This window comes from Puma concolor, chromosome A2 (genome assembly GCF_028749965.1).
Source record: "Puma concolor isolate L17-30 chromosome A2, mPumCon1.1.hap2, whole genome shotgun sequence".
Lineage (NCBI taxonomy): Eukaryota > Metazoa > Chordata > Mammalia > Carnivora > Felidae > Puma > Puma concolor.
The window spans coordinates 162164036-162190250 of NC_141668.1; the positions used below are offsets into that span (position 1 = coordinate 162164036).

The 26215-nt window shown below is 61.8% G+C and overlaps 2 protein-coding genes across 9 annotated transcripts in view; one reads left to right on the forward strand and one right to left on the reverse strand.

The window, feature by feature from the left end:
- RFX1 (regulatory factor X1) overlaps positions 1-17661 on the forward strand; it is a 31931-nt gene extending 14270 nt beyond the window's left edge. For 3 of the 8 annotated variants that reach the window (XM_086698895.1, XM_086698896.1, XM_086698891.1), the window contains 20 exons: positions 66-175; positions 393-476; positions 1144-1251; positions 2219-2335; positions 3442-3537; positions 3942-4325; positions 5149-5243; positions 8067-8454; positions 10902-11083; positions 12085-12204; positions 12294-12409; positions 12667-12785; positions 12875-12984; positions 13307-13458; positions 13552-13649; positions 14957-15106; positions 15189-15397; positions 15804-15957; positions 16048-16093; positions 16231-17661. In XM_086698895.1, coding sequence (XP_086555021.1) covers positions 74-175; positions 393-476; positions 1144-1251; positions 2219-2335; positions 3442-3537; positions 3942-4325; positions 5149-5243; positions 8067-8454; positions 10902-11083; positions 12085-12204; positions 12294-12409; positions 12667-12785; positions 12875-12984; positions 13307-13458; positions 13552-13649; positions 14957-15106; positions 15189-15397; positions 15804-15957; positions 16048-16093; positions 16231-16400 — 3000 coding nt within the window. In that variant the 5' untranslated portion in view covers positions 66-73 and the 3' untranslated portion in view covers positions 16401-17661. The remainder of the gene's footprint in view (positions 1-65; positions 176-392; positions 477-1143; positions 1252-2218; positions 2336-3441; positions 3538-3941; positions 4326-5148; positions 5244-8066; positions 8455-10901; positions 11084-12084; positions 12205-12293; positions 12410-12666; positions 12786-12874; positions 12985-13306; positions 13459-13551; positions 13650-14956; positions 15107-15188; positions 15398-15803; positions 15958-16047; positions 16094-16230) is intronic. The other 5 variants (XM_086698892.1, XM_086698897.1, XM_086698898.1 and 2 more) reach the window with 5 other exon arrangements.
- Positions 17662-17740: 79 nt separating this feature from the next.
- On the reverse strand, positions 17741-25685 carry DCAF15 (DDB1 and CUL4 associated factor 15). The gene is made up of 13 exons (XM_086698900.1): positions 25529-25685; positions 23722-23819; positions 23494-23629; positions 22643-22749; positions 22428-22567; positions 22161-22331; positions 19792-20226; positions 19607-19698; positions 19382-19510; positions 19177-19262; positions 18861-18965; positions 18650-18765; positions 17741-18272 (listed from the first exon to the last, which is right to left on the reverse strand). Exons 1-13 carry the CDS (start codon positions 25658-25660, stop codon positions 18217-18219), a joined length of 1803 nt encoding a protein of 600 aa, XP_086555026.1. The 5' UTR covers positions 25661-25685; the 3' UTR covers positions 17741-18216.
- Positions 25686-26215: the final 530 nt, after the last annotated feature.

Here is a 26215-nt window from a genome sequence, read left to right on the forward strand (position 1 = left end):
ATGGGCTCGGGCTCAGGGTTGACAGGGACAGCAGGCGGAGCTGACCCAGTGACCCTTCCTCACAGAAGGCGCCATGCGGGCCAGTGAGACTGTATCAGAAGCCAGCCCGGGCTCCACAGCCAGCCAGACCGGAGTCCCCACTCAGGTGGTTCAGCAGGTGCAGGGCACCCAGCAGGTAGGACGTACTCCCTCCCCCTCCCCAGGGGGCAGGGCGGGAGGGCACACGAGAGGGGCATTGGTGACGGTGGCCACAGGTACTTGGCCTCCCCTCCCACCCTGCTGCCAGAGCCATCTGCTCACCTGTTCTTAGCAAGATGTTCGCTTCAGCCACCACCCCCACCCCGCCCTGGGGAAGCCCGCATGGCTCAGGTCCTTACTCCCTGCCCCTACAGCGTCTGCTGGTCCAGACAAGCGTGCAGGCCAAGCCGGGCCACGTGTCTCCCCTCCAGCTCACCAACATCTCAGTGCCCCAGCAGGTAAGGCTGCCACACCAGGCCCGGCCTCCCCCTGGGTTGCAGAGCCAGTTCCTGGTGGCCTGCTCAGATGTGCCTTCACCAGCATCAAGGACCTGGGCCCCATCCAGGGGGATGACCGCTGCCTCCGGCCAGTGAGACGGTGGCAGTCAGGGCCCGTTGGGGAAGGAGTTGCTGCACGAGACATCTTAATAGACAGCCGAGGAGTAGCAGTAAGGAAGGTGGCTTTCAGGCCCGGCCCCGATATCTCAAAGCAGAGAACCCAATGCCAGTTAGGAGCCAAGAGCCCGTAGCCAGCACGGGGACCGTGAGTACATGGTGGCCTGTCCCCCAGAAGGCTGCCGGCGGTGTGACGGGGCTCCGCCCAGAACGGGCTTCAAGGGTGAGAGCATATTGCGCATGGCCTGTGGAGCCGGGCTCCTTGGACGTCAACCCTGGCTCGGCCACTTACCAGTTCCAGGGCCTCAGGCGAGCGCTTTCGCCGTCCCAAGCCTCGCTGTCACCCTGTGTGCGGTGGGGGTAGTAACAGTGCTGCCCGGGGGCCGTCGGGGCAGTTTTGTGAGCTGACGGGTGAGCACCACCAGGACATCGCCTGGTGTGGCGCAGATGCTCGCGGGAACCGGACGGGCTGTTGTGAGTGAACTGTGGTCCTTTTTCCTCCTGGTTCTAGGCTCTCCCCACGCAGCGTCTGGTGGTGCAGAGCACGGCCCCAGGCGGCAAGGGTGGCCAGGTTTCCCTGACAGTGCATGGCACCCAGCAGGTGCACTCGCCCCCTGAGGTAGGTGGTGGCCCCATCAGTTGCCCTCTCTGTACCTCTCTCCCCGGGTTGGGCATGTACCCCCAGAGTATACTTGGAGGGGTCCCTGTGCCCCCAAGCCCACTCGCTCCTCCAAAGTCCTTATTGAGCCCGGGTCGGGTGGCTTGGCTGCCTGACTCGTGGCCCTGCCAGCTCTGAGCTGCTTCCCACCCCAGGCTGAGATGGGCCTCGCAGCTCCACATCAGGACCCCGCGTCCCAGGAAGCAAAGCGGGTCCCCCTGCGCCCCTCAGGGCTGGTAGAGGCTCTTCCCCAGACTACAGGGTGGATTCTGGGGACCCCCTAAGCACTAATGAGTGTGTTGGAGGCAGGCAGACCACGGGTGGCTGGGAGCATAGGTGGCAGCATCAGGAGCTTGGGGTCAGACCCCCAGCTCAGCCATTTCTCCTGGGGGACTCTGGCCAGGCCCCTGGAGCCTCCTGAGCCCAGTGTTTTCTCTGTAAAACAGCTAATAATACCAAGTGCCGTCAGCTCCGTGTGGCCACAGCATGGCCCAGAGCTAACAGGGACTCTGTCGCCAGTCTGCCTGGGGTCAGTGCCCGGTGCCACCACTCAGCTGTGTGGCCTTGGGACATCCCTTCCCATCTGGAAAGTGGGGCTTGCCTCACCTACCCCTCCTCACCTCAAGGCGGCAGTCCCTCTGATTTCGGAGGCACAGGTGTCCTCTGAGCTGAGGCCATCTGGGCTGCAGAGGGTGGGTCCCCCCACCAGCACCTCTGAGCCGAACCCCTAGCCTTGCCTGGGAGTGAGCGGGGCTACGGCAGGGACTAGGCATTTGGATTCATGAAACGCGGCCAGTTACCAGCCTAGGAGACTGAGACCTCTGTAGACTGCCACCCTCCCCAAGTAGCTCTTGGGACAGCCCTCCTGAGAAGGGTTTTCCAGGGCCTGGGTGCCCAGACTACGCTCCCGTGTCTCCTTCCCTCGCAGCGGTCGCCGGGGCAGGCAAACAGCTCCTCCAGCAAGACGGCTGGGGCCCCCGCGGGTGCAGTGCCGCAGCAGCTGCAGGTCTGTGGCGTTCAGCAGAGTGTCCCTGTCACCCAAGAGGTGCCAGGCCAAGGCGGGCGGTGGCTGGGGCAGGGGGTCCTGGCCAGGCAGCCTCTGCGGCCTCCTTGGCTGTCTGTGAGAGCTGCGGTCGGGAAGGTCTGTGGGAGCCAAGCAGGTAGGGGTGCATCCTCAGCCGGCCCCCGGGGGCCTCTGGCAAGCACCTCTGCTCTCCTTCAGACACGGCATCCTTATCTGCATAATGGCTTCTGCCCTGGGAGTCTGGGGGCAGGGTGGCCGGGGTTGCTGGGGGATGAGATGTGGTCCTCACAGGTGGCACCTAACACTGAATAGGCGCTGGAAACAACTTTGAGAAACAACCTTGCCTCTTTGGGCCCACTCGCCGGGAGGAAGCCCCGAGGCCAAGTCCAGGCTTACCCCTAAGGAGCTCAGGGAGAGGCCCAGCCTCCAAATGCACGGCCAGCCTTTGGGAGGAGGCTATGCTCTGAGCTGCTGGAGCAGGTTAAGTGGCAAGGGTCGTCTGCCATCTGGTTGCCATCACTCACGTTGCGGGGTCCCAAACCCCTCGCAAAACCAGATGAAAGGCACAGACCTCCCCCAGAGGAAAAGCAGAAACCCCATCCCGAAGGATTCGCAGATGTCCTGCCGAGCACCACGCACCCTCTGAACCTCCAGGCCTGGGTCCGAGTCTTAATCCACCACTCAGCACCCCACCCCACCCCCGGCCTCTGCCCCTCGCTCTGTGCCCTGAGGGCGATGTCAGTATTCCTGCGGTAGCATGAAAGTAAGGAGGAGGAGGCATGGCGGATGCGGGGGTGTGTGATAACTCATGTCCAGAGTAGGGGTGGGTGGCAAGGACTCCCGCAGTCAGTCCCAAGTTCAACTTCAGTTCTGCCACTTCCTGTCAGCCTCACTTTGATGAGCCTCTGTTCACGCCTCTAACTGAACGCCCGGGGTCAATGTGGTCCTGAATCTCAAAGGCACTTGGTGCAGGGCCCGTAGGGAAGAGCTGGAGAATGGTGGCCTCTTTCTCACCGGGCTGCTGTGAGGCTTACAGGAGTTCATGTGGGCATGGGGTGGGTGCTCAGGGATGGGTGGGCCTTTGGTCGCCACGGTTACCACAGTCTGACTTGCCTTTTCCATCCCAGAGGTCCGTGGTCCAAGCCACTCCACAGGCGCCTAAAGCCGGCCCCGTGCAGCAACTTACGGTGCAGGGGCTCCAGCCAGTTCACGTGGCTCAAGAGGTGCGTGTCTTCTCCACTTAACCTCTGGGCAAACTGGGACTGGGGGGGCCCCCGGGCTGGGGAGGGGTGGGTGCGGGCCCGTCAGGCTGCAGGGAGGGAATGGGGCGGGGCGGGGCGGGGGGCTCGGGGTCGGGGGGGGGGGGGGATCAGGGGGGGAGTTCCTCAAGGGCTTGGGCTGTGGGCTGTAGACTCTGTCTTGGAGCCTCCCCTCTCCCCGGCACCTGGCGGTTCAAGGGCCCAGGTTTTGCTAAGAGAGAGATCTGGATTCTCCCCTCCCTGAGGCACCGGGCGGGATCTTCTGTGGGGTTGCCGCGTGGGCTCAGCGACCCGGTGGGCGGCGGAGGCCTAGAGCCCCGCCCGCGGCCGCTCCCGGTGACCCCCCAGTGTCTCTGTTTGTCCTCCAGAGCTCAGGCAGTCAGTTTCCCGCTAGGAAGGCAGAGCAGCAGGAGCCCCGGCCCACGCCGCCGCCGGAGCCGCCGCCCCGGCCACCCACGCCCGGGCCCCGGCCGAGCGCGCTGGCCCCGGAGCCGCCGCCGCTCCCGCCCGCGTGCAGGGGCGAGGTCCGGCAGCTAGGCAGCCCCCAGCCGCCGCCGCCCCATTACGAGCCGGGCGCCGAGCAGTGGGTGGAGCTGGTGGGCGTGATTCCCCCGCACCTGCTCCTGCCGCAGCAGAAAGTGGTCTTCGAGCCACTGCCCGGGCTCCCGGCCCGAGCCAGCCCCGACCAGAGGGTCAGGATCCAGAGAGTCCCCCAGGTGCTAGTGTTCGGCACGGCCGCCACGGCCCTCAAAGTAGGTGGCCGACGCACAGGCGGGGGGCATCGGGCGGGCGGGGGCGGGATCCGCCGGCCCCGGCCGGCGCCCGGCCCCAGGCTGCCCGCCTGGCCCTGCTGGCCCTGAAGACCCCACCTCCGCCCGGCCAGTGTGGGGACCCACCTCCGACCTCACCCCCACCCCCCACCCCCACCCCCAAGACTGGCGGTCCCAGGTCCCAGCCTCCACTCCAACAGACGGGCGGGGGATGGGGGTGGGGAATTCAGGCCCCGCCCCCCAAACCTTGTCAGTCATTCCAGGTTGTGTCCCGCCAACCGGAGCCCCACCCCTGGCCTCTGGCTCCTCCCCTGACATCCTGTACTTAGCTTCCAGGCCCCGCCCCTACAGACGGGGATCCTTCCCTTGATGCAGGCTCCACCCCTGAGGCCCTGTTTGTATGTGGTTTTCAGGCTCCAGCTTTGGCTTTAGCTCTAGTGACAGCCTTGTCCCCGTGCTTGGCTCTACTTGTGGGGTCCAGCTTTCACGCTCAGAGTAGGACCCCGGGGTCTCCTCAGCCCGCCTCACGTCAGGCCCCATCCTTGCCGTCCGTAGCCTAAGCACAGAGTTCTGGCTTCTGACACAGCTCCACCCGATTCCCAGCCCTGACCAAGGCCACAACCCCTGGGCCTCTGACCCCTGGCCCTGTCCAGGATATGTTCAGAAAGTCCAGAAATGCAGCCTCCCCGCCGGGGAGCCAGGTGTCCTTGCGAGCTTGGACAGCTACCAGCCCTTTAGAGAAAGAGACAGAGGCAGAGGAACCGCCCCACCCCTGACCTCCTGTGTGCCCTTCCTCCCACACCAGGTGCAGCAGCTCCAGCAGGTGCCCGTCCCACACGTGTACTCCAGCCAAGTGCAGTATGTGGAGGGTGGTGACGCCAGCTACACGGCCAGTGCCATGTGAGTGGGCGCGGGGGGGGGGGGGGGGGAAGGGCGGGGCCTAGGTCGGCTCAGGACCCTGCTGGGACTTGAGGCCTGAGAGTCCCTGCCCTTAGCCGACCAGCCAGCCTTCAAGGCCTCAGGTGACAGGTGATAGGTGCTTCCCCAGGATAACCAGCAGCCATCAGGCAGGGGCAAAGCAGAGGGGGCCCTCGCAGGTTGGGAAAGGCATCCCAGTAAAACTTAAGACCTTGGGGTCAGATGGGCCTGGTTTTTAGAAAAGAAAAAAAGAAAATTTAATTTTTATAAGACAGACTTTCTGAATTAGTAGGGAATGTTAAAGAAAAAGAAATCTTCCCTGTTGACCCCCAAGCTTGCTCCAAAGGCAGTGCTGTGACCAGTTTCTCTGTTTCCTCCTAGAGACACCCTGAGAATAGAAACTAGCCCCTTTTTTGTTCAGAAACAGGCAGAATGTTCGGTCCTTTATTTCTTCCCAGTTGTGTGTCTCAAAGCTCTTCCCTGTTTCTCTGACCGGGTCCCAGTCACCCTGTTTAACGGCTGCATAATACTCCACGGTGCAGACATAGCGTGAACGATGTAGCCAGTGCCCGCCCGGCCGACACTTGGGGGCCCTCCTCTCCCTGCTGTCGCGTGCCCTGCAGCATTATCAGCACCTGCCACGTCAGGCAGATGCCATGCCCAAGGCCTGCCCGAGCCTCCGCTCTGGCTCACTGTTGTCCGGGAGACCCCTCACACCACCTTCGCTCTCTCCTCCTTCACAGTAATAGTTCCAGGATCACGGTGATTGTCGATTTAATTGTCGGAAGCTTCATTCGGTTTTCTTTGCATTGTGTCTGACCTTTTTTCTTACACCCCCCACCCACCTGTCCCATAAGGGCGTGATGCTGGGGATTAGCTCATAGAGCAACTCAGTCCCTGGATCGTGGTGCTGTGGCCTATCCCAGGGGGCTTGACCCTGGCACCTGAGTCATGGTCGACGGCCTCCAGCTACCTCATAGTTCCGTTGACTTATTTCCGTGCTGCCAGTCTCTTAGCCACGCAATTAACGAGAGTGGGTAGGGACCATACAGGGCATTCCGGAAAGAAGAGTGGCCCCCATAGGGCCCCCAGAAAGTAGAACTGAGGCACAAGCCCAGGCCTTGCGGTGCCGGGCTGGCTCCTTCTGCCTCCCCTGGTAGTGTCTGTCCTTGCTTCTGTTTGAATTCTCCCCTCCGTGGTTATCGCGTGTGGGATCACACGGAGCCCATCACCGCCATCGGAATCTGGTGAAATTGTTAGTAGCACTGTGTCCCCTGTCTGTCTCTTGCAGTGGATTTTAACTGGCTTCTCAGCCCTTTGCCAGCCTGGACCCCCTCCCTGGCCAAAGCCACAGTCCCTGCACCTCTGGCTCTGGCTCTGGCTCTGGCTCTGTCCAGAGACGCACACGTTCATTCAATCATGCAGCAAATTGCTGCCAGAGCAACATTTTTCGAGCGCGTGTGGCTCCAGATGTGGGGTGGGGTGGGGTGCTGGGCTGGGCTGGGCTGGCTGTGGTCCCTGCCTGGGGATGGGGTGGAGGGCACTTGCTGGTGCCACCCAGTGCCACTTCAGTAGACGTGGACCAGGATGCCGCAGTCAAGAGCTGCCTCTTGGTGTCCAACAGGTAGGGCGCCCACTTCGGGTGACCAGCCTCCCCCCCCTCCCTCCTTGCCCCTCCCCCCCGCCTTCTCCTTGCCACCCTGGAGGCCTGCAAGTCTCCTTCCCCAGCTTCCTTCAGGAGCCTGTTACAACAGAGCCTTCTGCGGCGGGTCCCATCTGGCCGGCCTTGCTCCCTTTCTGGATTTTTAAAATTTGATGTTGTTTTGAATCACTAATAAGTTAAGAGGACTCAGAAACCAAAACTGTGTCCAACGATGTCTTGTGAGATGCCTACTCCCCATCCATGGGGCCTCCACCCGCATGATGCAGACATAGATAGGAAATGGGGCACAGTCTCCCCCCTGTTCCGGAAACCCCATCCTTACCTTTCCCCACCTCTTTCGTTCACCTGAAAAAATGTTCTGGAGCTTCTTCTTTGGCAGGATCTTCCTCTCTCTTACCCTTTCTTAGGATTCTGTCACCTTTCACTTAACTGTCCTCCAAAGAGGGACCCCAGTTGTTTTTGCTCTCTTGCTATGAACTGCAGCCTTGAGCCCCCGCATCATCTGACGCGAGTCCTGGGATGGCTGGAGGAGAACGCTCCTCTGCCTCAAAAGGGACATGCTCTGCACTCCAGAAGTCGTTGCTGAATGGCCCCCCAGGGTGGCCACTGGATTGAAGGGAGGCCACCTCCCCTTTCTCCAGCCCCCTCTTCCCGTCTCATTTACTACCTGGGCACGGACCACGTTCTGCAATGCCTTTGCTTCTCCTCTGGCTTCCCGGCGGCAACGTGAACTCCCCCGGGCAGGGCTTTTTCTGTCTTACCCACTGTTGGGTCTGTAGTGCCTACAACAGTGTCCAGCATACAGTAGGTGCTCGATGAGTTGGTTTTTTTGTTTTGTTCTGTTTTGTTTTGTTTTTAATTGAGTGAAGTGTGTGCCCTATTCCAAGTGACCTAGCCATTCTGTCTTGGCTTCTTCACATCTGCGGTGTGGGCTCCCATGCCAGGGGCCGTTCTGATGATTACATGGAAAATTGCGCCCCATCAGGCACTCGCTCAGAGTGGTGCCTGGTCCGGCATGGGTAAACGTTGGCGGCCTCTGGCTCCCATCCTGGGAGGGCCCCGGTGCCACAGGAGCCCCCTCCGCCCCGCCCCTCGGCTGCCCAGCTCCTGCCCGCTGACTCCTGCCTCTGCTTCCCTCTCAGCCGCTCCAGTACCTACCCCTACCCGGAGACGCCGCTGTACACGCAGACAGCGGGCGCAAGCTACTACGAAGCTGCAGGCACAGCTGCGCAGGTCAGCACGCCCGCTACCTCCCAGGCGGTGGCCAGCAGCGGCTCTGTGCCCATGTACGTGTCCGGGAGCCAGGTCGTCACCAGCTCCGCCAGCAGCGCGGGTGGGGCCAGCGGCGGCGCCGGCGGCACCGGCGGCACCGGCGGCGGCGGGGGCGGCGGCGGCGGCGGCGGGGGCGGCGGCGGCGGCGGCAGTGGCGGCGGCGGCAGCGGAGCAGGCACCTATGTGATCCAGGGCGGCTACATGCTGGGCAGCGCCAGCCAGTCCTACTCCCACACCACGCGTGCCTCGCCAGCCACCGTGAGTGCCGACTCGGGCCCCAGAAAAGGCATGCAGGGCCGGGGGCCGGGGGAGGTGCTGGGCGCGGGCGGTGGGTGGTCACTGGTCGCCGGCAGCAGGAGTCTTCGCACCCTTGCGCCGGAGTCCTCAGATGAAGATGTCCGGGGATCAGATCCTGGCTGTGTAGCCTCAGACAAGTTACTCAGCCTCTCTGGGCCTCAGCTCACATGCATGAGGCTGTTAGACCAGGGCCCCGAGAAGTGTTGTCTCCTGTGATCAGAACTGATGATGGCAGGGGTATAGCAAGGGGAGGGAGAGGCAGGCACCAGCATGGGGGGAGCTGCCCTGAGCAAGGCACTTTGTCCATCTAGAAGGCGACAAGAAAACCTCTCTCTGCCCAGAGGTGGGCTGTATGGAGTCACTTGGGCTGGGCCCCTCACTAGCTCTGTGACTGTGGTTGGATCAGGGCCTAGTAGTCTCAGGGTGGTCCTTGTCCTCTTGGAAGTTGGGGTCTGGAGTGATTTTTTTTTTTTTTTATTTTTTAATATTTATTTAGTTTTGAGAGAGAGAGAGAGTGAGTGAGCGAGCAGGGCAGGGAGAGAGAGAGAGGGAGGGAGACAGAGGATCTGAAGCAGGCTCTGAGCTGTCAGCACAGAGCCCAATGCAGAGCTTGAACGCAAGAACCGTGAGATCATGACCTGAGCCGAAGTTAGGCGCTTTGCCCACCGAGCCACCCAGGTGCCCCGGGGGTCTGGAGCGATTTAAAAAAAATTTTTTTTTTTTTCAACGTTTATTTATTTTGGGGACAAAGAGAGACAGAGCATGAACGGGGGAGGGGCAGAGAGAGAGGGAGACACAGAATCGGAAACAGGCTCCAGGCTCTGAGCCATCAGCCCAGAGCCCGACGCGGGGCTCGAACTCACGGAGCGCGAGATCGTGACCTGGCTGAAGTCGGACGCTTAACCGACTGCGCCACCCAGGCGCCCCTGGAGCGATCTTAAATACCGCCCCTTGGGGGGCGCCTGGGTGGCTCAGTCGGTTGAGCGTCCAACTTCGGTTCAGGTCGTGATCTCACCGTTTGTGAGTTCAAGCCCTACGTCGGGCTCTGTGCTGAGAGCTCTCGGAGCCTGGAGCCTGCTTCAGCTTCCGTGTCTCCCTCTCTCTCTGCCCCTCCCCTCCCCTGCTCACTCTCTTTTCTCTCTCCTTCCAAAATAATAAACATTAAAAAAAGCTTTTTTAAATAAAATAAATAAATACCGCCCTTTGACATAGCCACCCATCATGGACCACATAACCGAGACGGAAGCTTTCTCAGAAGGCAGGCTGAACCTCCCTTATACCTCCGTGTAGCCCGGCTTCAGGTGTATGTTGTTCGAATGCTGGTTGTGACCCACCCAGCTGATTTCATGACCCTGTAACGGGTCCTTACCCGAAGTTTGCAGACACGCTTCACTAGAACACTGCCGTCCTCTAGACATTCCCCATTGATAGAAGTATTCCCTCTGTGCTGTTCAATACAGAGGCCTCTGGCCATATGTGGCTGTTGAGTGCCTAAGATGTGGCTGGGGTCACCAAGGAACTGAGTTGTTTGTTTTTCCTTACGCTATTTTGGTATAATTGCAGATTCATAGGAAGCTGCAAAAATAGTACAGGGAGACCCCCGTGGGCGGCTCACCCAGGTTACCCCGCCCACTCAGATTACCCCACTAGTTACGTTTTACATGACTGCAGTACAGTATCCAGCCAGGAACCTGGCCTTGGTACAACGCGGGAGGTCTACTTCTATCTTTTTATCACGGGTGTACATTTGGAAAACCACCGCTACAATCACGATGCAGAACTGTTCCACTGCCACAAAGATCACCCTCCAACTACCCCTTATAGTAACCCCCGCCCTCCTCCCTCCCAACGTCTCTAACCCCCAGTAACCATGAATCTGTTCCCCATTTCTACAATGCTGTCATCTCGAGAATGTCCTATGAATCATACTCCACATGACCTTTTGACATTGGCCTTTTCCACTCAGTATAAATTAATTTAAATAGCTACGTGTGGTTGGAGGCAACTCTGTTGGACGGTGCAGTTCTAGAGAGTTCCATGAGATTTAGTTCCCACCACCGGTGATTATGCTATGATGTGACCTACAACGTGGTTGTCAGCGTCACAATTGGAAATGGGCACAGAGAGAAGGGACGCCTGGGTGGCTCAGTCAATTGAACCTCCACCTGCAGCTCGGGTCACGGTCTCAGGGTTCGTGAGTTCACTGCTGTCGGTGCAGAGCCCGCTTTGGATCCTCTGTCCCCCTCACTTGGCCCCTCCCCTGCTTGTGCTCTCTCTCTCTCTCTCTCTCTCAAAAATAAATAAACATTAACAAAAGAAAAGAAAATAGGTACAGAGAACACTTCACAATGAGTATTCCAGAAACTAAAGCAATTCCTCATGCTCTTCGGTCCCTGGTCCGGCCCCAGGTTCAGTGGCTCCTAGACAACTATGAGACGGCCGAGGGTGTGAGCCTGCCACGGAGCACTCTCTACTGCCACTACCTGCTGCACTGCCAGGAGCAGAAGCTGGAGCCCGTCAACGCCGCCTCCTTCGGCAAGCTCATCCGCTCCGTGTTCATGGGCCTGCGCACCCGACGGCTGGGCACCAGGTGGGCCATCCACCCCCGACAGCCGCAAAGCCTGCCCCGTCTCCCAAGTTCTCCAGGGCCTCGGCTACCCCTGTCACGCCCTCGCTCACTGGCCCCTTCCTGTCACACCCACACGTCCCCACCCCAGGGCCTTTGCACCAGCTATGCCTGCTCCTTCACGCACTCTTCCCCCGTATTCTTCCTCAAACGCCGCCTGGCCCCGTTAACTAAAACCGCATCCTTCCCACCTCCCACCTCCCTGACTCCCCAGACCGCCCCCTTCCCCGCTTGCTTTTTCTCCTTACGGAGGAGCACCATCCGACATGACTCTGGGTTACTCCCGTCTCTTGTTTCTGATCTGGCTTCCAATGCTAAAATGCAGGAGCTGCACCCAGTTGGTGCTTAAATCAGGGCCTTCGAGTGAATTCATGTAGGGAGGAACAAGGAGCCATCCCACGAACCCACTCTTCCCTTCTCCTTTGCGACGCCCACACCTCCCTGGGGTGAGCCCTGCTCATCTCTCCGGTCCAGTTCCCAGCTTAGGCGTTGCCTCATTCGCTTGCACGTGCCTGACCGTCTCTCTGTGCCGCGGTTTCTTCTTCACCTGTCTGTGGAGGGTGCCAGGAGCACCCTTCAGGGGAGAGGGCTGAGGAACACGGGCCTTTGTGCGTGCGGAGCGCTCAGGCCAGGGCCCGCGGTGTCCTTGTAACTACTAGTCTACGAGTCCGTGCTGAGCTCCCGGCCCGTGCCAGCGTCAGGGGCCCAGGCGTGCCCTCCGATGCCGGCCCCGCCTTCCCAGAAGGCCGTTGGCACGTGGGGACCTCACCTGGCACCCACAGCCCCTGTCGTTCCCCAGCGTGGCGCCCGCTCGGCTCTGTGGAACACGGGTCTCGCCCCCGGGCTGTTCGTCCCCCAAGCAGAGAGGAGGCAGGGGGGACGGGAAGGGCCCGGCGAACAACCGGAGCCCCCCACCCCCCCCACCCCGGGCGCAGCCTGGCTCTCACCCTCTGCCTCCCCCCCAGGGGCAACTCCAAATACCACTACTACGGCCTGCGGATCAAGGCCAGCTCGCCCCTGCTGCGACTGATGGAGGACCAGCAGCACATGGCCATGCGGGGCCAGCCCTTCTCACAGAAGCAGAGGTAGCGGGAAGAGGCGGCCCCGCGCGGGTGGGGGGTGGGGGGGCAGGGCTTGCCGGCCTGTCTCAGGGCCCCAACCGCCCCCTCTGCAGGCTCAAGCCCCTCCAGAAGATGGAGGGCATGACGAACGGCGTGGCTGTGGGGCCGCAGCAGGCCGCGGGGCTGTCGGACATCAGCGCGCAGGTGCAGCAGTATCAGCAGTTTCTGGGTGAGAGTGTCCTGGCCCGCGGGGTGGGCTCTGGGGCAGGTCCGAGGCCTCCAGGGAGCATGCACATGGTTCCCTTGTCCCCCCGCCCCCGCTGCAGAGCCTCACCGTCCCCCACTGCCTGCGGGGCGGGGGGGGGGGGGCCCTGCTGGGGAGGAGGGTGATGACAACCTGATACGATCCCCGGGGAGAGGCCTGGGGTGGGGGGGGTGCACGCAGGTAGAGGATAAAGGCCTCATGGTGTCTCCTCCCGCCTCCAGATGCCTCGAGGAGTCTCCCTGACTTCTCGGAGCTTGACCTCCAGGGCAAAGTGCTCCCCGAGGGCGTCGGGCCTGGGGACATCAAGGCCTTCCAGGTCCTGTACCGGGAACACTGTGAGGTAGGGCAGCCGGCTGGGTGGGCAGGGGTGAGGGAAGGCCATGCTGCCCCGCCCCCGCCCCGTCCCTGAGCATCCAGCCTCCCCGACAGGCCATCGTCGACGTCATGGTGAACCTGCAGTTCACCCTGGTGGAGACGCTGTGGAAAACCTTCTGGAGGTACAACCTCAGCCAGCCCAACGAGGCGCCTCCGCTGGCCGTGTGAGTCCCTCAGTGGGAGTGAGGAGGAGGGAAGGAAGTGGGGCACTGTGTGAGTCAGCAGCACCCGGGGCCGGGGCAGCCAGACCTCGGCCATCATGTAGAAGGGGGGCATCTGCCCGAACCCCTGCAGTCTAGGGGGTGTACGTGGCCTTGTGACCCCCACCCCGGAGCGTGCCTGTGTGTCGGTCTGATGGCGCGGGGGTATAGCGCGCCTCGCTGGGCCGTCTCCTCCCCGCAGCGGGTGGGTGCCCGTGCCAGTGTGACCCTGGGGGCATCGGGGCCCGTGTCAGCCTGACCTCAGGGGCGGGGTGGGTGTCCACAGGCACGACGAGGCTGAGAAGCGGCTGCCCAAGGCCAGCCTGGTGCTCCTCTCCAAGTTTGAGCCAGTGCTGCAGTGGACCAAGCACTGTGACAACGTGCTGTACCAGGGCCTGGTGGAGATCCTCATCCCTGACGTGCTGCGGCCCATCCCCAGTGAGTGCGCCGCTGCCGCAACCCCCCCCCCACCGCCCTCCCGCCTCCCCCCTCCCCCCTGCGGTCCTGATACGCCCCCGCTGCCACCCACAGGTGCCTTGACCCAAGCGATCCGGAACTTTGCCAAGAGCCTGGAGAGCTGGCTCACCCACGCCATGGTGAACATCCCAGAGGAGATGCTGCGTGTGAAGGTGAGGGTGGGCCGAGCGGCCAGCCTGGGTGCACAGCCCAGCTCCTCCCTCCTGGCCATGGAACTGTGGGCTGGGGGCCTTGGTCTCCCCTGCCTGTTAGAGAGGCAGTTCCTGTTCCCTCAGAGTGAGCTTTGGGTGTTGTCTTTACAAACCGGCTTCCTCAGGTGCCCACTTCTCAAACACAACCCCTTGGTGGTATTTTTGTACACGATCCGACATCTTAAAAAAATAAAAACCAAATGCAGCTTGAAGTAGTTCTCTTCAGACGGTTTCAACGGGGGGGGGGGGGGCGGGGGGGGGAAGCACCATCTATAAGGTAACAGAATAATGGCCCTCTGCATCAATGCTGCACATTCACTGCTTACATGTGAGGGATTAGATGCGACGTGCTTGCTCTTGACCAAAAAAAGTAAAAGGAAGAAAACGGTTGTTTTCTTGTCGTTAAAATGGTAACAAGACAGTCGTACAGAACCGGACATCTGAAGCATCACCCCTGAGTGCACTGCACACTGGGGGTGGGGGGTGAGGGGTGGAAAGAGTAGAAGCTGGATCCAGGGGGAAGCCCTTCAGAACTGGCAAGACTCATGTATTCATTCATTTATTCAGCATGCATTTATTGAGCACCTGCTGTGTGCCAGCATGGTTCTCAATGCTGGGAGCACAGCAATGACGGAGATGAACAAAACCCCACCCTCCCTGACACTCAGAGGAATAACAATCCAAGCAATGGCCTTTCTAGGCAGTGCCCTCAGAGTTTGTATTGTGTCCTTTAATTAAAAATAATAACACGGGGCACCTGGGTGGCTCAGTCGGTTGAGCTTCTGACTCTTGATTTTGGCTCAGGTCATGATCCCAGGGTTGTGGGATTGAGCCCCGTGTCTGGCTCTGGGCTGAGCGTGGCACCTGCTTGGAATTCTCTCTCTCTCTCTCTCTCTCTCTCTCTCTCTCTCTCTCTCTCTCTCTCCCCCTCCCTCCCTCCCTCCCTCTGTCCCTCTCCCCTCTCTCCCCTGCTCGTGTGCACGGTTTTTCTCTCTCGCTCAAATAAAATTTAAAAGAAAAATAATCTGGTCAGATACATTGCATTGATTTTTTTTTTTTTTTTTTTTTTTGTCCCATACTTTGGGTGTCCACCCAAAGTTTGAAAATCCCAAACCCCTTGATTTCCCAACAAAAACGACAAGATACATCCCTCCCTTTTAGGAGAAAGGAAGGATCAGAGAAGTTGCAGTGTGTGGGGCAGGGGATGGCGGGGGTGGAGGTGGGTTCCACACAAGCCACAAGCCTCCCCCCCTACCCCCGCCCCGCAGGTGGCGGCGGCCGGTGCCTTCGCGCAGACGCTGCGACGCTACACGTCGCTCAACCACTTGGCGCAGGCGGCGCGGGCAGTGCTGCAGAACACCGCGCAGATCAACCAGATGCTGAGCGACCTCAACCGCGTGGACTTCGCCAACGTGCAGGTGAGCGCGCGGCGGAGCCGGTGCGCGCGGGGCGGCCCCGGGGCGGTGGCTGAGCCGCGGGCACGTGCCCGCTGTATTGCAGGAGCAGGCCTCGTGGGTATGCCGCTGCGAGGACCGCGTGGTGCAGCGTCTGGAGCAGGACTTCAAGGTGACCCTGCAGCAGCAGAACTCACTGGAGCAGTGGGCGGCCTGGCTGGACGGCGTCGTGAGCCAGGTGCTTAAGCCCTACCAGGGCAGCGCCGGCTTCCCCAAGGCCGCCAAGCTCTTCCTCCTTAAGTGGTCCTTCTACAGGTGCGCTCAGGCCCTGCGCGATCCGGGCGGGAAGGGGCGGGGTGGGAGGACCCTGATCTGAGGGCGGGGGCTTAGGGACGGCTCCTCCCCTCCGGGGGCGGGTCAGAATGGGATCACAGGAGGCCCCGCCTCCTCGGGGAATTTGGGACGGGAGAAGACCTCCCCCCCTCCCCGCCCCCGCCTTCCCTGGGGCTCAGGTGCCCTTTTACGAAGGCGGAGGCGCCCTGTTGGCGGTGGGCTGGGTGATGACCGTTTGCTGTCACTGACGGAAGCCCTTGGGGAGCCAGCGCGAGGCCGGGCCCGGGTCGCCGGGCTTGCCGGCGCTTGGGGTCTTTGCGGTACTATACGGGGGCGAGAGGCGGGGCCGGGCCTGAAGGTCTCCCTCCTCTCCCGCCGCCGCCTACAGCTCCATGGTGATCCGGGACCTGACCCTGCGCAGCGCTGCCAGCTTTGGGTCCTTCCACCTCATCCGGCTGCTCTACGACGAGTACATGTACTACCTGATCGAGCACCGCGTGGCCCAGGCCAAGGGCGAGACCCCCATCGCCGTCATGGGCGAGGTGCGCGCGGCGGGGCGCCCAGGGCGCGGGCGGGCCCCCCCCCCCCCCCGCCTTGGCGGGACCCTCACCCCTTGTCTTGCCTCCTTGCAGTTCGCCAACCTGACCACCTCGCTGAACCCCCTTGACCCGGACAAAGGTAGGCGGGGCGCGTCCCTACCCAGGGCCTTAGTCCAAGGGGCGGCGACCCAGGGGAATTGGGGCGGAGGAGGTGTCCACGGTGCTCTGGGGATGCGGCCGCCACACGCTGAGCCGGGCCTGCTCTGTGTGCCCCAGACGAGGAGGAGGAAGAGGAGGAGGAGAGCGAGGACGAGCTGCCACAGGACATCTCACTGGCGGCCGGCGGAGAGTCACCCGCGCTGGGCCCGGACGCCCTGGAGCCGCCGGCCAAGTTGGCAAGGACAGACACACGGGGCCTCTTCGTGCAGGCGCTGCCCTCCAGCTAAGCCCGCGGCCTCCCCCCACCCCGCCCCGCCCGCCCCCGCCGCCCATCCACGCCAGGGTCCCTCACAGCTTCTGTGGCTTCGCTGTCACCGTTCCAGCCTCGGCCAGGGCCGGGATGGGGGCCTCCAAGACAGGGAAGGCTAGGGGGTCCCCGCCCCCAGTGGGGCCGGCACCAATCACAGGGCCGGGGCGGAGCCGCAGCTGCAAACTGACACAAAAGACGTGCCTTAAGGAACCCGCCTCCGTGCCCAGGTGCCCCGTGGGACAGCCAGCTTGGCTCCTTGGCCTCCAAGGCCTCAGCATCTCCCTCTCCCATCCCAGGGGGCAGGCAGGCAGGCCCCCCTCCCCTGTGGAACCGTTAACTTATTCAGCTCGCTGGCTTTGCACAGTCTGTCCTGGGCCCAACCCTGAGCCCCAGGTGGGCACAGGTGGGCGTCACCTGGGGACCCCCACTGTCAGCAGCAGCCCGGGACCCCTCCCCCAGCAACCCCACCGCTCCCCACTCCTTGGTATAAGTGCAATTAAAGCCGTGGGTGTCGCATCTTCTCCAGAGCTGGGCCCTCCCTTGCCCCGCAGCCCTAGAGGGGGGCACTGCCTGGCCTGGTCGGGGGTAGGGTGGCCGGGGGATGCCGCCTCCAGCTTCCAAAGAGCAGCAGGCAGGGCTGGGCGTGGGAGCCCCGAGGGGCCTGCTGCCGGCAGTGGGGTCCAGAAGTGCCCGCGCCCGTCCCGGCCCAGGCTGGGGGCTCCACTCCCTCAGATCCAAGACCCCAGTGTCCCAGGCCGCCCGCCTCTGGTTTGTAATGGAACCTCCGCGCTCCTCCTCTCCCAGGAGACTGTGCTTCTCCTCCGTGCAGTGCGCCCCGCCCCCCACACTATTGTGCGATTTTTGTGAGCCGCCTGAGCGGAGTTGGTAACTTGTTGGTTTTTTTCCAACCATCATGGCCTTATCTGTTCCGGTTTTCTCAGTGTCTTCAACCTGTGAGATAGATGTTTATGGCAAAAAGCAAAAAGCAAAAAAAAAAAAAAAAAAAAAAGGAAAAAAAAGAAGAACCTGAACCTATTGTATAAAAATCACTATTTTGTGTGCTCCGCGTGCTACAGCTTTTGGGGTGGCCCACCCCCACCCCGTTTCCCCCCCTCCCCCACCCTCGGGGCCTCCCCTCTCCTGGCCGTGAAAGTGTCCACGCGTGTGGTAGTCTAGTGTGCCGAGCTGTTTTCTACCTTTTTGTAGTCTTTCTTAAAACACAATAAATTCCGCTGTGATATTTGGCTACTGCTGACTCGAGGGGCCTTGGGGCTGGGGGCTCCAACTGGGCCCTGAGCGGCAGTAAAGGGAATTCAGTGAGGCTCAGAAATAAAACATTTATTACATGAAGAGGAATGACGGGCAGGGGGAGGGGATGGCCACGAGGTCTGCCACCTCAGGTGGGGGAGGCTGGGACAGGCAGGGCAGGGGAAAGGGGTCCATTCGGCCTCCCCGGGGGGCAACGTCCACACCTGTAGCCAAGGAAAGGGGCAGACGCGCAAAGAGCAAGGGCCTGTGCCCAGCGCGGGGTGAAGGTGGGCGCTTGAGGCTGGTGGGGCAGGGGGCTCCCTCCCTCTGCCCCTTCCCAACTTAAATAGGCATAAATAAGAAGCGTCCAGACTCTCAGGCCACCAGGGGCTGCCCCACCCAGCCCCCTTCCCCGCAGCCTAACACTAGTGCCGGTCGTCAGTCGGTCACCGGTCGGCCGGCCAGCCGGGGAGAGGCTGCCAGGAAGGCGGCCGGCTCCCAGGCCGCGGAGGTAGTTGGAGTCAGTGTCCAGAGCGGCCGGGCCCTCACAGCACAATCCACGTGTACCTCTCACTGTCTGCCAGAACCTTCAGCGAGCACCCTGCAGGGAAGGGGCAGAAGGGAGCCGTGGAGTCTCTGCGGGCCCAGGCTGTGGGAGGGGTCTGCCTCTTTCCCTGACTTGATTTGGGCCACACAAGGTTCCAGAAGGCAGTGAGGCCTGCAGCCACCCAGCAAAGCTCTGCTGAATGAAGGACTGGCCGCGGTTCCCCAGGCGCCACGCCTGCGGGTCCTCTCCAAGCCGGCCCCTCGCCTCGCCGGGCCTGCCCTCCTCCCCTCACCCCCATTCCACCGTGTCCAGTGGCACAGCCAGGGGACTCCTCCACTCAGGAACACTTAGGAATCAGCACCGGCTCCAGGCCTGGCATGGCACCAGGGTAAGGACCTCAGTCCTGACCGCCATCGGGTCGCGGGGCCCACCTTTGTGCAGCGCCTCGTTGGTCATCCTATTGACGTAGCGGCCGCTGCTCTCAGGCACCAGCCACTTCATGACCATGTCCACGCAGCTCTTGCGGTATGAGCTCCAGACACTGCCGCTGAGGGCAAGGGGGTGAGGGCTCTCATCACCCAGGCCGCCCACCCCCGTCCCAGGCCCCCCCCCCCCCCAGCCCTGGCCCCAGTCCCACCTCACCTGGTCTGCCCCTTGACCTCGGTCAGGTCGCCTACACTGACTGTCACGAAGATGCCTGTGTTGAGGTCCCATGCCACTTTGAGGCTGGTGTGATAGGTCTTTGGTCTGCAGCGGATGAGGAGCAAAGGAGAAAGGGACGGGACCAACGGGTCCCTCAGCTGGAACCCAGGCAACCCTGGGGGGCTTCTGTCTTTGGAACAGTAATGGAATTTGGGGGGCAGGGGAAGTCTTCTCACATCCCCACTCGCCCACTCCCCTGAAGTATCCAAGCGTGGCCCGCTGCTGGGCGGGGGCAAGGGGCATCCCGCTCACTCACCGGAGCTGGCCCTCCTCAGTGGGGGACGGGAACGCCAGGAGCAGCAGGCCGATGTTGATGAGGACTTGATTGGTTTCCGGGCAGACCTGGGGGGCAGGGGCGCGGGGGGGGGCAGGCAGTGGGACAGTGACAGTTATTGAGGGTGATGCCCAGAACAGGGAGGACCTGGGCACCCCTCCCCACCCCATTCCCTCCCTGGGCCCACCTCGAGGATGACAATGTCATAGTCACTGAAGGAACAAAACTGGTGGGCCCAGGTGGCATCATGGCGGATGACCTCATTGATGACATATTCGAAGTCCAGCGTGAGCTGCTCCACCGTCAGGTACTGACCCTGTGGGCAGCGGGCGGAGGGCAAGACTGCATCAGCTGTCACCCCAGCAGGCTCCCCAGGGGCTGCCCCTAGGCCTGCCCCCCCACTGGCACCAACCTGGACAGCAGCCCGCTCCCTCATGGGCCGCAGATTGCGGCCACGGAGATCAGTCACCACAAAGGGCAAGGAGATCTTGTCATCCTCGAACTCTGAGGGGGCAGGAAGTGGGGGTAGGGGTGGTGGGAGGCCTGGCTGGCCTCCCATACCTGGGGCCCTGCCCACCGGGTGGGTTCCCAGCTCACCATCCTCCGCTTCGGTCCCTTCGCTGGACCCCAGCACGTAATACAGCTTGGTGTAGTTGACGTAGCCGGGCTCAGGGGCTGGTGCCTCCGCCGCAGGGGGGCTGTCTCGGGGTACCACCTCCCCACATGGGGCCAGGGGCTCTGAGGGAGGGCGGCAGCGACTGCCCGAGGGCCCTGGGCAGGGGGGCAGCCGGGCTTCCTCCGAGGTCCCGCCCTTGGCCTCTCTGGCCCTGCGGAAGATGTCGGCCACAAACTCCTTGGCTTTGGCGATGGCGGGCGAGGGCTCAGGGGCCCCAGGGACCCGGGCGGGGGCTGTTTCGGGACAGGGACTGGGGAGGGTGGGGGGCACCTCAGGGCTCTGAGGCCCAGGGGGGCTGGGAGGGGCCGGAGGGGAGGTGGTGTGGTCATACAGGATTTGGCAGAAGTTGTTCTCGCCTGAAACGAAAACAATGAAGGGGGGGGGGGGAATGTCAATAAACAAGTTCAAATCTAGGGCACTGCAGACCTCCCTCATCGCCCGGGGGCAGGGCGGTGGGGGGGTGGGGCGGGTGGTTCTTAGAAATCCACCTTGGGGACACCCTTCTAGAAGACTTCTCTATGCTGAAAGATCAGTTGAGAACACTCAGAAGGGGAAAAGGCCTTACATGCGCGTGCAAACACGTGCATAAACAATACCTTCAAGCTTTATTTCTGAGCATCTACCAGATGCCACACTGAGGACGCGAGGGAACGAGACACAAAAATCCCTGCCCTTGGGGAGTTCACGGTTTACAGTGACAAAAGCTAAAAATCACCAAAGTCTGAAAACTTACTCCATAGCCCTCCATCCTCCCCAACGGGAGCCTGCCTGACTTGGGCACACAGTGCCCATCTATGGGCACCATCAGGAATGTGGGCTCGCCACGGACAACCCCAGTGTGTTCAGGGAGGAGCACTGTAGCTGAGCCCTGGGCCCTGCCTGCACCACCTCCAAAGGACCCCCCCCCCCCACAATCAACACTGAGAGGGCGGGGGCTGTGTCCTCCCAGTTCAGAGACTGGGGAACGAGGCTCAGAGGGAAACTTGTCCAAGGGCACACTGCATGACAATGCGAACCAAGGCACTCCTGTCCACCAGAGTGGACGACGGCCAAGTCAAAACTCCCCCTTTGTGTAAACACTGTCCTATGGCGAGGTGTTAGACACGGGTGACGATGTCCCCCTCACCCCAGTGTGCACAAAGCTGAATCCTGTCCCACGTGACCCTTCCTACAGGGACCCATAGCCCCAAGTACCGGGGGCAGGTATCGGCCTCAACCAGGCCTGGGTTCTGGAGAGGGCCCTGCCCACAGTGGCACAAGCAGCCAGGGAAGGAGGCCCCTGCATGGGCCTGGGGACAGGACATCCTGGCCCTTGCTGGTTTGTGGCTTAATTGTATACATTTAATCCTTTTTTTTATATGCACTCCACTCCCTCTCCCAGGGACAACCGTTTTAATGTACTTAGTGGGTGTCTTCTTATTGACTCCATTCTTACGAAATCGGGACGTAAGTGGTGTCGTTGACTGGTGACAGATCTCCTTGGTTTCTTTTGCGTTTGGATGTGTCTTCAAGGCATGCTCCACAGACACGCGTGCTGGGGCGCTCAGTGGACTGCCGATCCAAGGGAATCACTGCCTTGTCCTACCTCCCCGATCCCCAGGGATGGACGCCAGGTAGCCCCTACCACCAAAGCCTTGGACGTGCCCGGGCTCAGGCCGGGCTGCGGTCACATTGTTGCCCTGTGGCCCTGAGGGTGCAGGTGAGGCCCCAGGGTCCCCCATCGCCGCCAGTGGTAACATCAACCAGCTTAACATTAGCTACTCTTAACATTAGCTACAAGGGACATCACCTTGTGACTTTCACTGGCGTTTTTCCTATTCCCGAAGACATAAGATGGCCTTCTGTCTACCAACTGAAATTTTAAGTGACCGTTTCTGCTCGAAAAGGGCACTGCACTGTCCAGCATGGTAGCTGTGGCCACATGGGGCTACTTGAGCTCAACTAAAATTAAATAAAATTTAAAAGTCAGTTCTTGGGTCACTCAGCCGCTTCCAAGTGGCTACCGGTGGCGGCTGGAGCGGACACGGCAGATATAGACCATCATACCCCTACGGAAAGTTCTAGTGGACGGTGCCAGGGAGGAGCATGGCTAGCTTCGGATCCCGTACTCCTGCTGTCCAGCCGTGTGGCCCTGGACAAGGGACTCCACCTCTGCGTACCCCGGCCTCCTCATCTGCCGTGGGGGGCAGTGACAGGACCACCCTCGGAGGGCCGCTGGGCGGAGTCGGCAGGTCACGGGCTCTGAGGCTTACAGCCCGTGCTCGGCCCATCGTCGGGCCCGGGGGCCTACCTGCCGAGTGGACCGAGACCGCACAGGCCACCAGAGAGTAGCTGGTGTTGAGCAGCACCACCTGGTCCTTCTTGAGCTGGAAGGCGGGCTGGAAGGTGGGGAAGGGGTAGACCACCTGGTACTTGGTGTGCAGCATGAAGCCGTGCCGCAGGCACTGCGCGCTGGGGTCGCCTGCAGCAACACAAGCCACCCAGGCTCACTCCCGGCCTCGGGGCGGGGGGGGGGGGGGGGGAGCAGCCCGCACCCCGAGGCCCCCGGCCCGCTCACCCGGGTGGGCCCGGCTGGCTTCCCGGCAGGCGGCGCAGCGGCCCGGCGACGGCACCGCCACGGTGCTGATGTAGATGTCTCGGTGGTTCTCGTCACTCATCATCATCATGTTCATGAGCATCCCATTGGCCGAGCGGGTGCTGGGGGCCGGCACACCTTCAGCGGCCTGGCCCACGCACCACCCTCGCCGGGCCTTCCCTGTCCCCGGGTCTTACTTGAAGCCGAAGACGATGACCTTGGAGGCATCGCTGGGCCACTCGCACACGGTCAGGTACAGGTCGCTGTAGATCTCCTCATCCTGGAAGAGCCGCACCTGCCGGACCTGAGTAGCATGGTCGGGGTCGGTATGGAGCCAGAGCAGGTAGGGTCGGGGGAGAGGGGGCCCGAGGCTGCACGATGCTGGCCTGGAATCCGAGCTGGGGCTGAGCTGGCAGGAGCGCCCTTTCTGGGGGTGGGGGTGGCGGTGGGGGTGTGTGTGACTCCAGCCAGGGAGTCTAAGCAGCCCCTGTACCGTAGCCTCTGCCTTCCTGAGGACGGGCAGGGGAAGCTACCCTCACAACTAGGGGAAGCAGGGAGGCGGCCTGGCACGGGAAGCAGGGCCCTGGCCCAGCAGGGAGGAAGCTGACAGAAGCCCTGCCTCACAAAAGGGGACCCTGCTAGACACTTCGGTTCCGAGCCGGCTCCACCCTGAAACCTGTCCGCCTCCCTGGGCTCACGTGTCAGCTGGTCTGACAGCACTCACCTGCTGGAATGGGGGGGTTCAAGGAGTCAAAGTCAGGGTTAAGCGAATGGGGTAGCAAAGCTAACGGCTCCCCCCTGGCCTGAGCCCGCCGTGTTCCGCAGGCTAGATGTGGAGCCGAACCTCACGAGGGTGCTGCTGTCTGCCCGCTTTCAACTATAAAAACGGCAATTTCGTGTGGCTTGACCTCACACGTGGTAAGTCCTGACAACGACCTTAGGAGTACGATTTCTCTGCTTTACAAACAAGGAAACTGGGGCTCAGGGGTGCTGTGATCTGCGGGTCCTGCTGCTGGAAGGGACAGCCCAGCACCGGGCCCGGCCCTACCAGCTTGAGCTTGCTGTGGACGTTGAACTCCCACCAGTACAGATGGTAGATGTAGAAGGAGAAGTCGTCATCCCCGCTGCTGCTGGTGTAGGAAAGAACGTAACGGCCGCACTTGGAAAAGCCCAGGAAGATGTGTCTGTGGGGGTGGGGGCAGAATGGCCAGGTCAGGGCCAGCCTGCCACCCCACCCAGCCACCCCCCTGCTCGGCCCAGCCTCACGCAGCCTCACCCTGCGTAGAGAAAGTCCTCGTCCACAATGTTCTTGAGGGAGACGCAGACCCTGGGCGGCAGCTTCCGGAAGAGGCGAGGGGAGAGCTGCCCACTGATCTGGGGAAGGGGTGGCCCTGGCTCTTAAGGCACCATCGCCCCCCAGTCCCCTCACCTAAAGCAGAGTAGCACCCCCAAGTTCTCACCCAGACACATAGGCCCCCCCCCCCACCCCGCCAACTATGACGGTCAAGAGTGGTCCGAGCTCCGGAAGGTGGGAATAGCTGGGGAACATGGCTCAGCTGGGCCTCACTTGAGCCTCGCTCTCCAGGAGGGACCCATGCCACCCTCCCAGCCTCACACCTCTTCAGTCTCAGAGCCCCTCTTGCCCAAGCACCCAGGTCCTGAGGACCAGCACTGGCATCACCTCCTCCAGGAAGGTTCCCCAGTCAACCTTGGTCACAAGGGGCCACACTGGCTGCCTTCCTAAAGGCTGTTTCCGGTGGGTGTCCTCCACCACTAAAGAGGCTTGACCAACCGCACTCACCTATTCCTGACCCACTAGCCTACACACAGGGTGCTCAGGGCCTTTGGGACAGCCCTGGCCTCAGGGACAGGTGAGGCAGCAGAAGGGTGGGGCTGACCAGTGACCTTCCAATTTCTGCCCAATTCCCCCTTCTCAATTAACCTAGCCGCCTTCCAACTGACTCCCTCATCCCAAAAACTTCAAGGAAGAATTGGGGGGGGGGGGGGGACAGGCAGGCACAAGCTGAGTGCTAGGGGATCAGAGCACCCGGGTCCTACAGCCCAATCTGAGTAAGATACTTGGCCTTGCCCTCAAGTGGTTACAGTCTGATGGGAAACAGCCCTATCTGGGGAGCTCTGTGGCAGACTCTTCAAGGAGATCCCGGTCTGATGGAACAGCCCTGTTGGGGAGGCCCAGGCTGACGGGAGACACAATCCCAGTCCAGGGAGCTTCCAAGCTAAGGGTGGAGCCACAGACCAACCCAGGGAGCAACCAGGCTGAGGGTGGCGGCTATCCCTGCCCAAGGAACTCGTCAAAAGGAGGAGACACAGCCCTGCCCTCACAGAGTTCCCAACCTAATGGAGAAGGCACTCTCGCTACCCACAGGGAAACAGTTCTGCCCAGGTTGCTGCTGACCTCACAGCAGATTCACATGTCTGCCCTCCCGGAGCTCCCAGACTGATGGGAGATAGATACGCGGACACATTGTAAGTTTACAGTCTGATGGAGAAGACAGAGCCCTGCTCAGGAAGCTCCCAGTCTGAGGGAGAAGACCAGGCTTTCTCCAGGAAGATCCCTCCCATTCGATGGGGGAGGCAGACACAGGTACAGGAACTCCCAGCTCCCGTGTGGTCAGAGCCGGGACAGAGAGAGGAACACCAGGCAGAGGAAGCCCAAAGCCGGTAGCAGGGGCTCTGCCAAGGGGGCGGAAAGGCTCCATAACGGAGGGGCCATGGGAGCAGGGTTTTGAAAAACGAGTCTGACCCTGGATCGCCCCCTTTCTCCTTATTCCTCCAGCGACCCCCCTCCACCCAAGCTCTTTCGCGGCCACCTCCAGCAGCTCTTCCATCCAAGCCCCCTACCGCGGACCCCGCCCCCAGCCCACTCCATCCAAGCCCCCGTCCCAGCCCCCTCCATCCAAGTCCGCTCTCCTGGGCCCCGCCCAGCCCCCTTCCTCTGAGCCCCCTCCCCCGGGGCTCCGCCCCCAACCCCTCACCCCGCGAACTCCCTCCCTCCCTCCCTCCGCCTCCCTCGTCCCTTTTCCCCACCCTCCAGCGAGCTCTCCCCAGACTCCAGGCCTCACCTTGACCCGCTCCAGCTGCTTGAGGACGTGCTCCCGCCGCCGCCCCGCTGCCCGCTTCCCCCCGGCGCCCCCGGGGCCGCCGCCGCCGCTCCCGGCCCCGCTGTTCCGCTCCGATTTCGAGCTGGGCGCCATTTTCACCCCCTCCCTCCACTTCCGGAGCAACCGGCCTTTTCGTCCCACCCCCGCCTCCTCCTCATTGGCCCTTTCTCGGCATTGCGGCCAGTCTGTTGGGTGAAAGCCCGCACTTGGGGCCTCTTCCCGCTACGCCTGTCCATCAAAGCGATCTCGGCACTTGATTGGTAGAAACTGCACAACCCCCGTGGTCCGCCGCCGTATCCCCGCCTTTCCGCAAGGACGCACCCATCAGAGGCCCCATTTGCGCCCCTTGCCGAAATGACTTTGACCGGATAGGCGAAGGCCCCTATCCGTCTCGGCGGCGTCTCGCCCCCCTGCGGCTAGTGGGTTTCCATGGAGACCGCGGGCGGTCCAGGCCTGTGGGCGGGGCGATGGGAGTCTGTGGTCCACAAGGGCCAGAGTCCCCAGCCTAGTGATGTCCGCGCTCTCTACGGAGGTGCAGAGGCCTGACAGTATCCTGAGACCACCAGGGCAGGCCGAAGAAAGGGATTTGCAAACAAAACAAAACAAAAAAAGATGAGATTCGATTAAAAACATCTTTCGTTGAAAGTA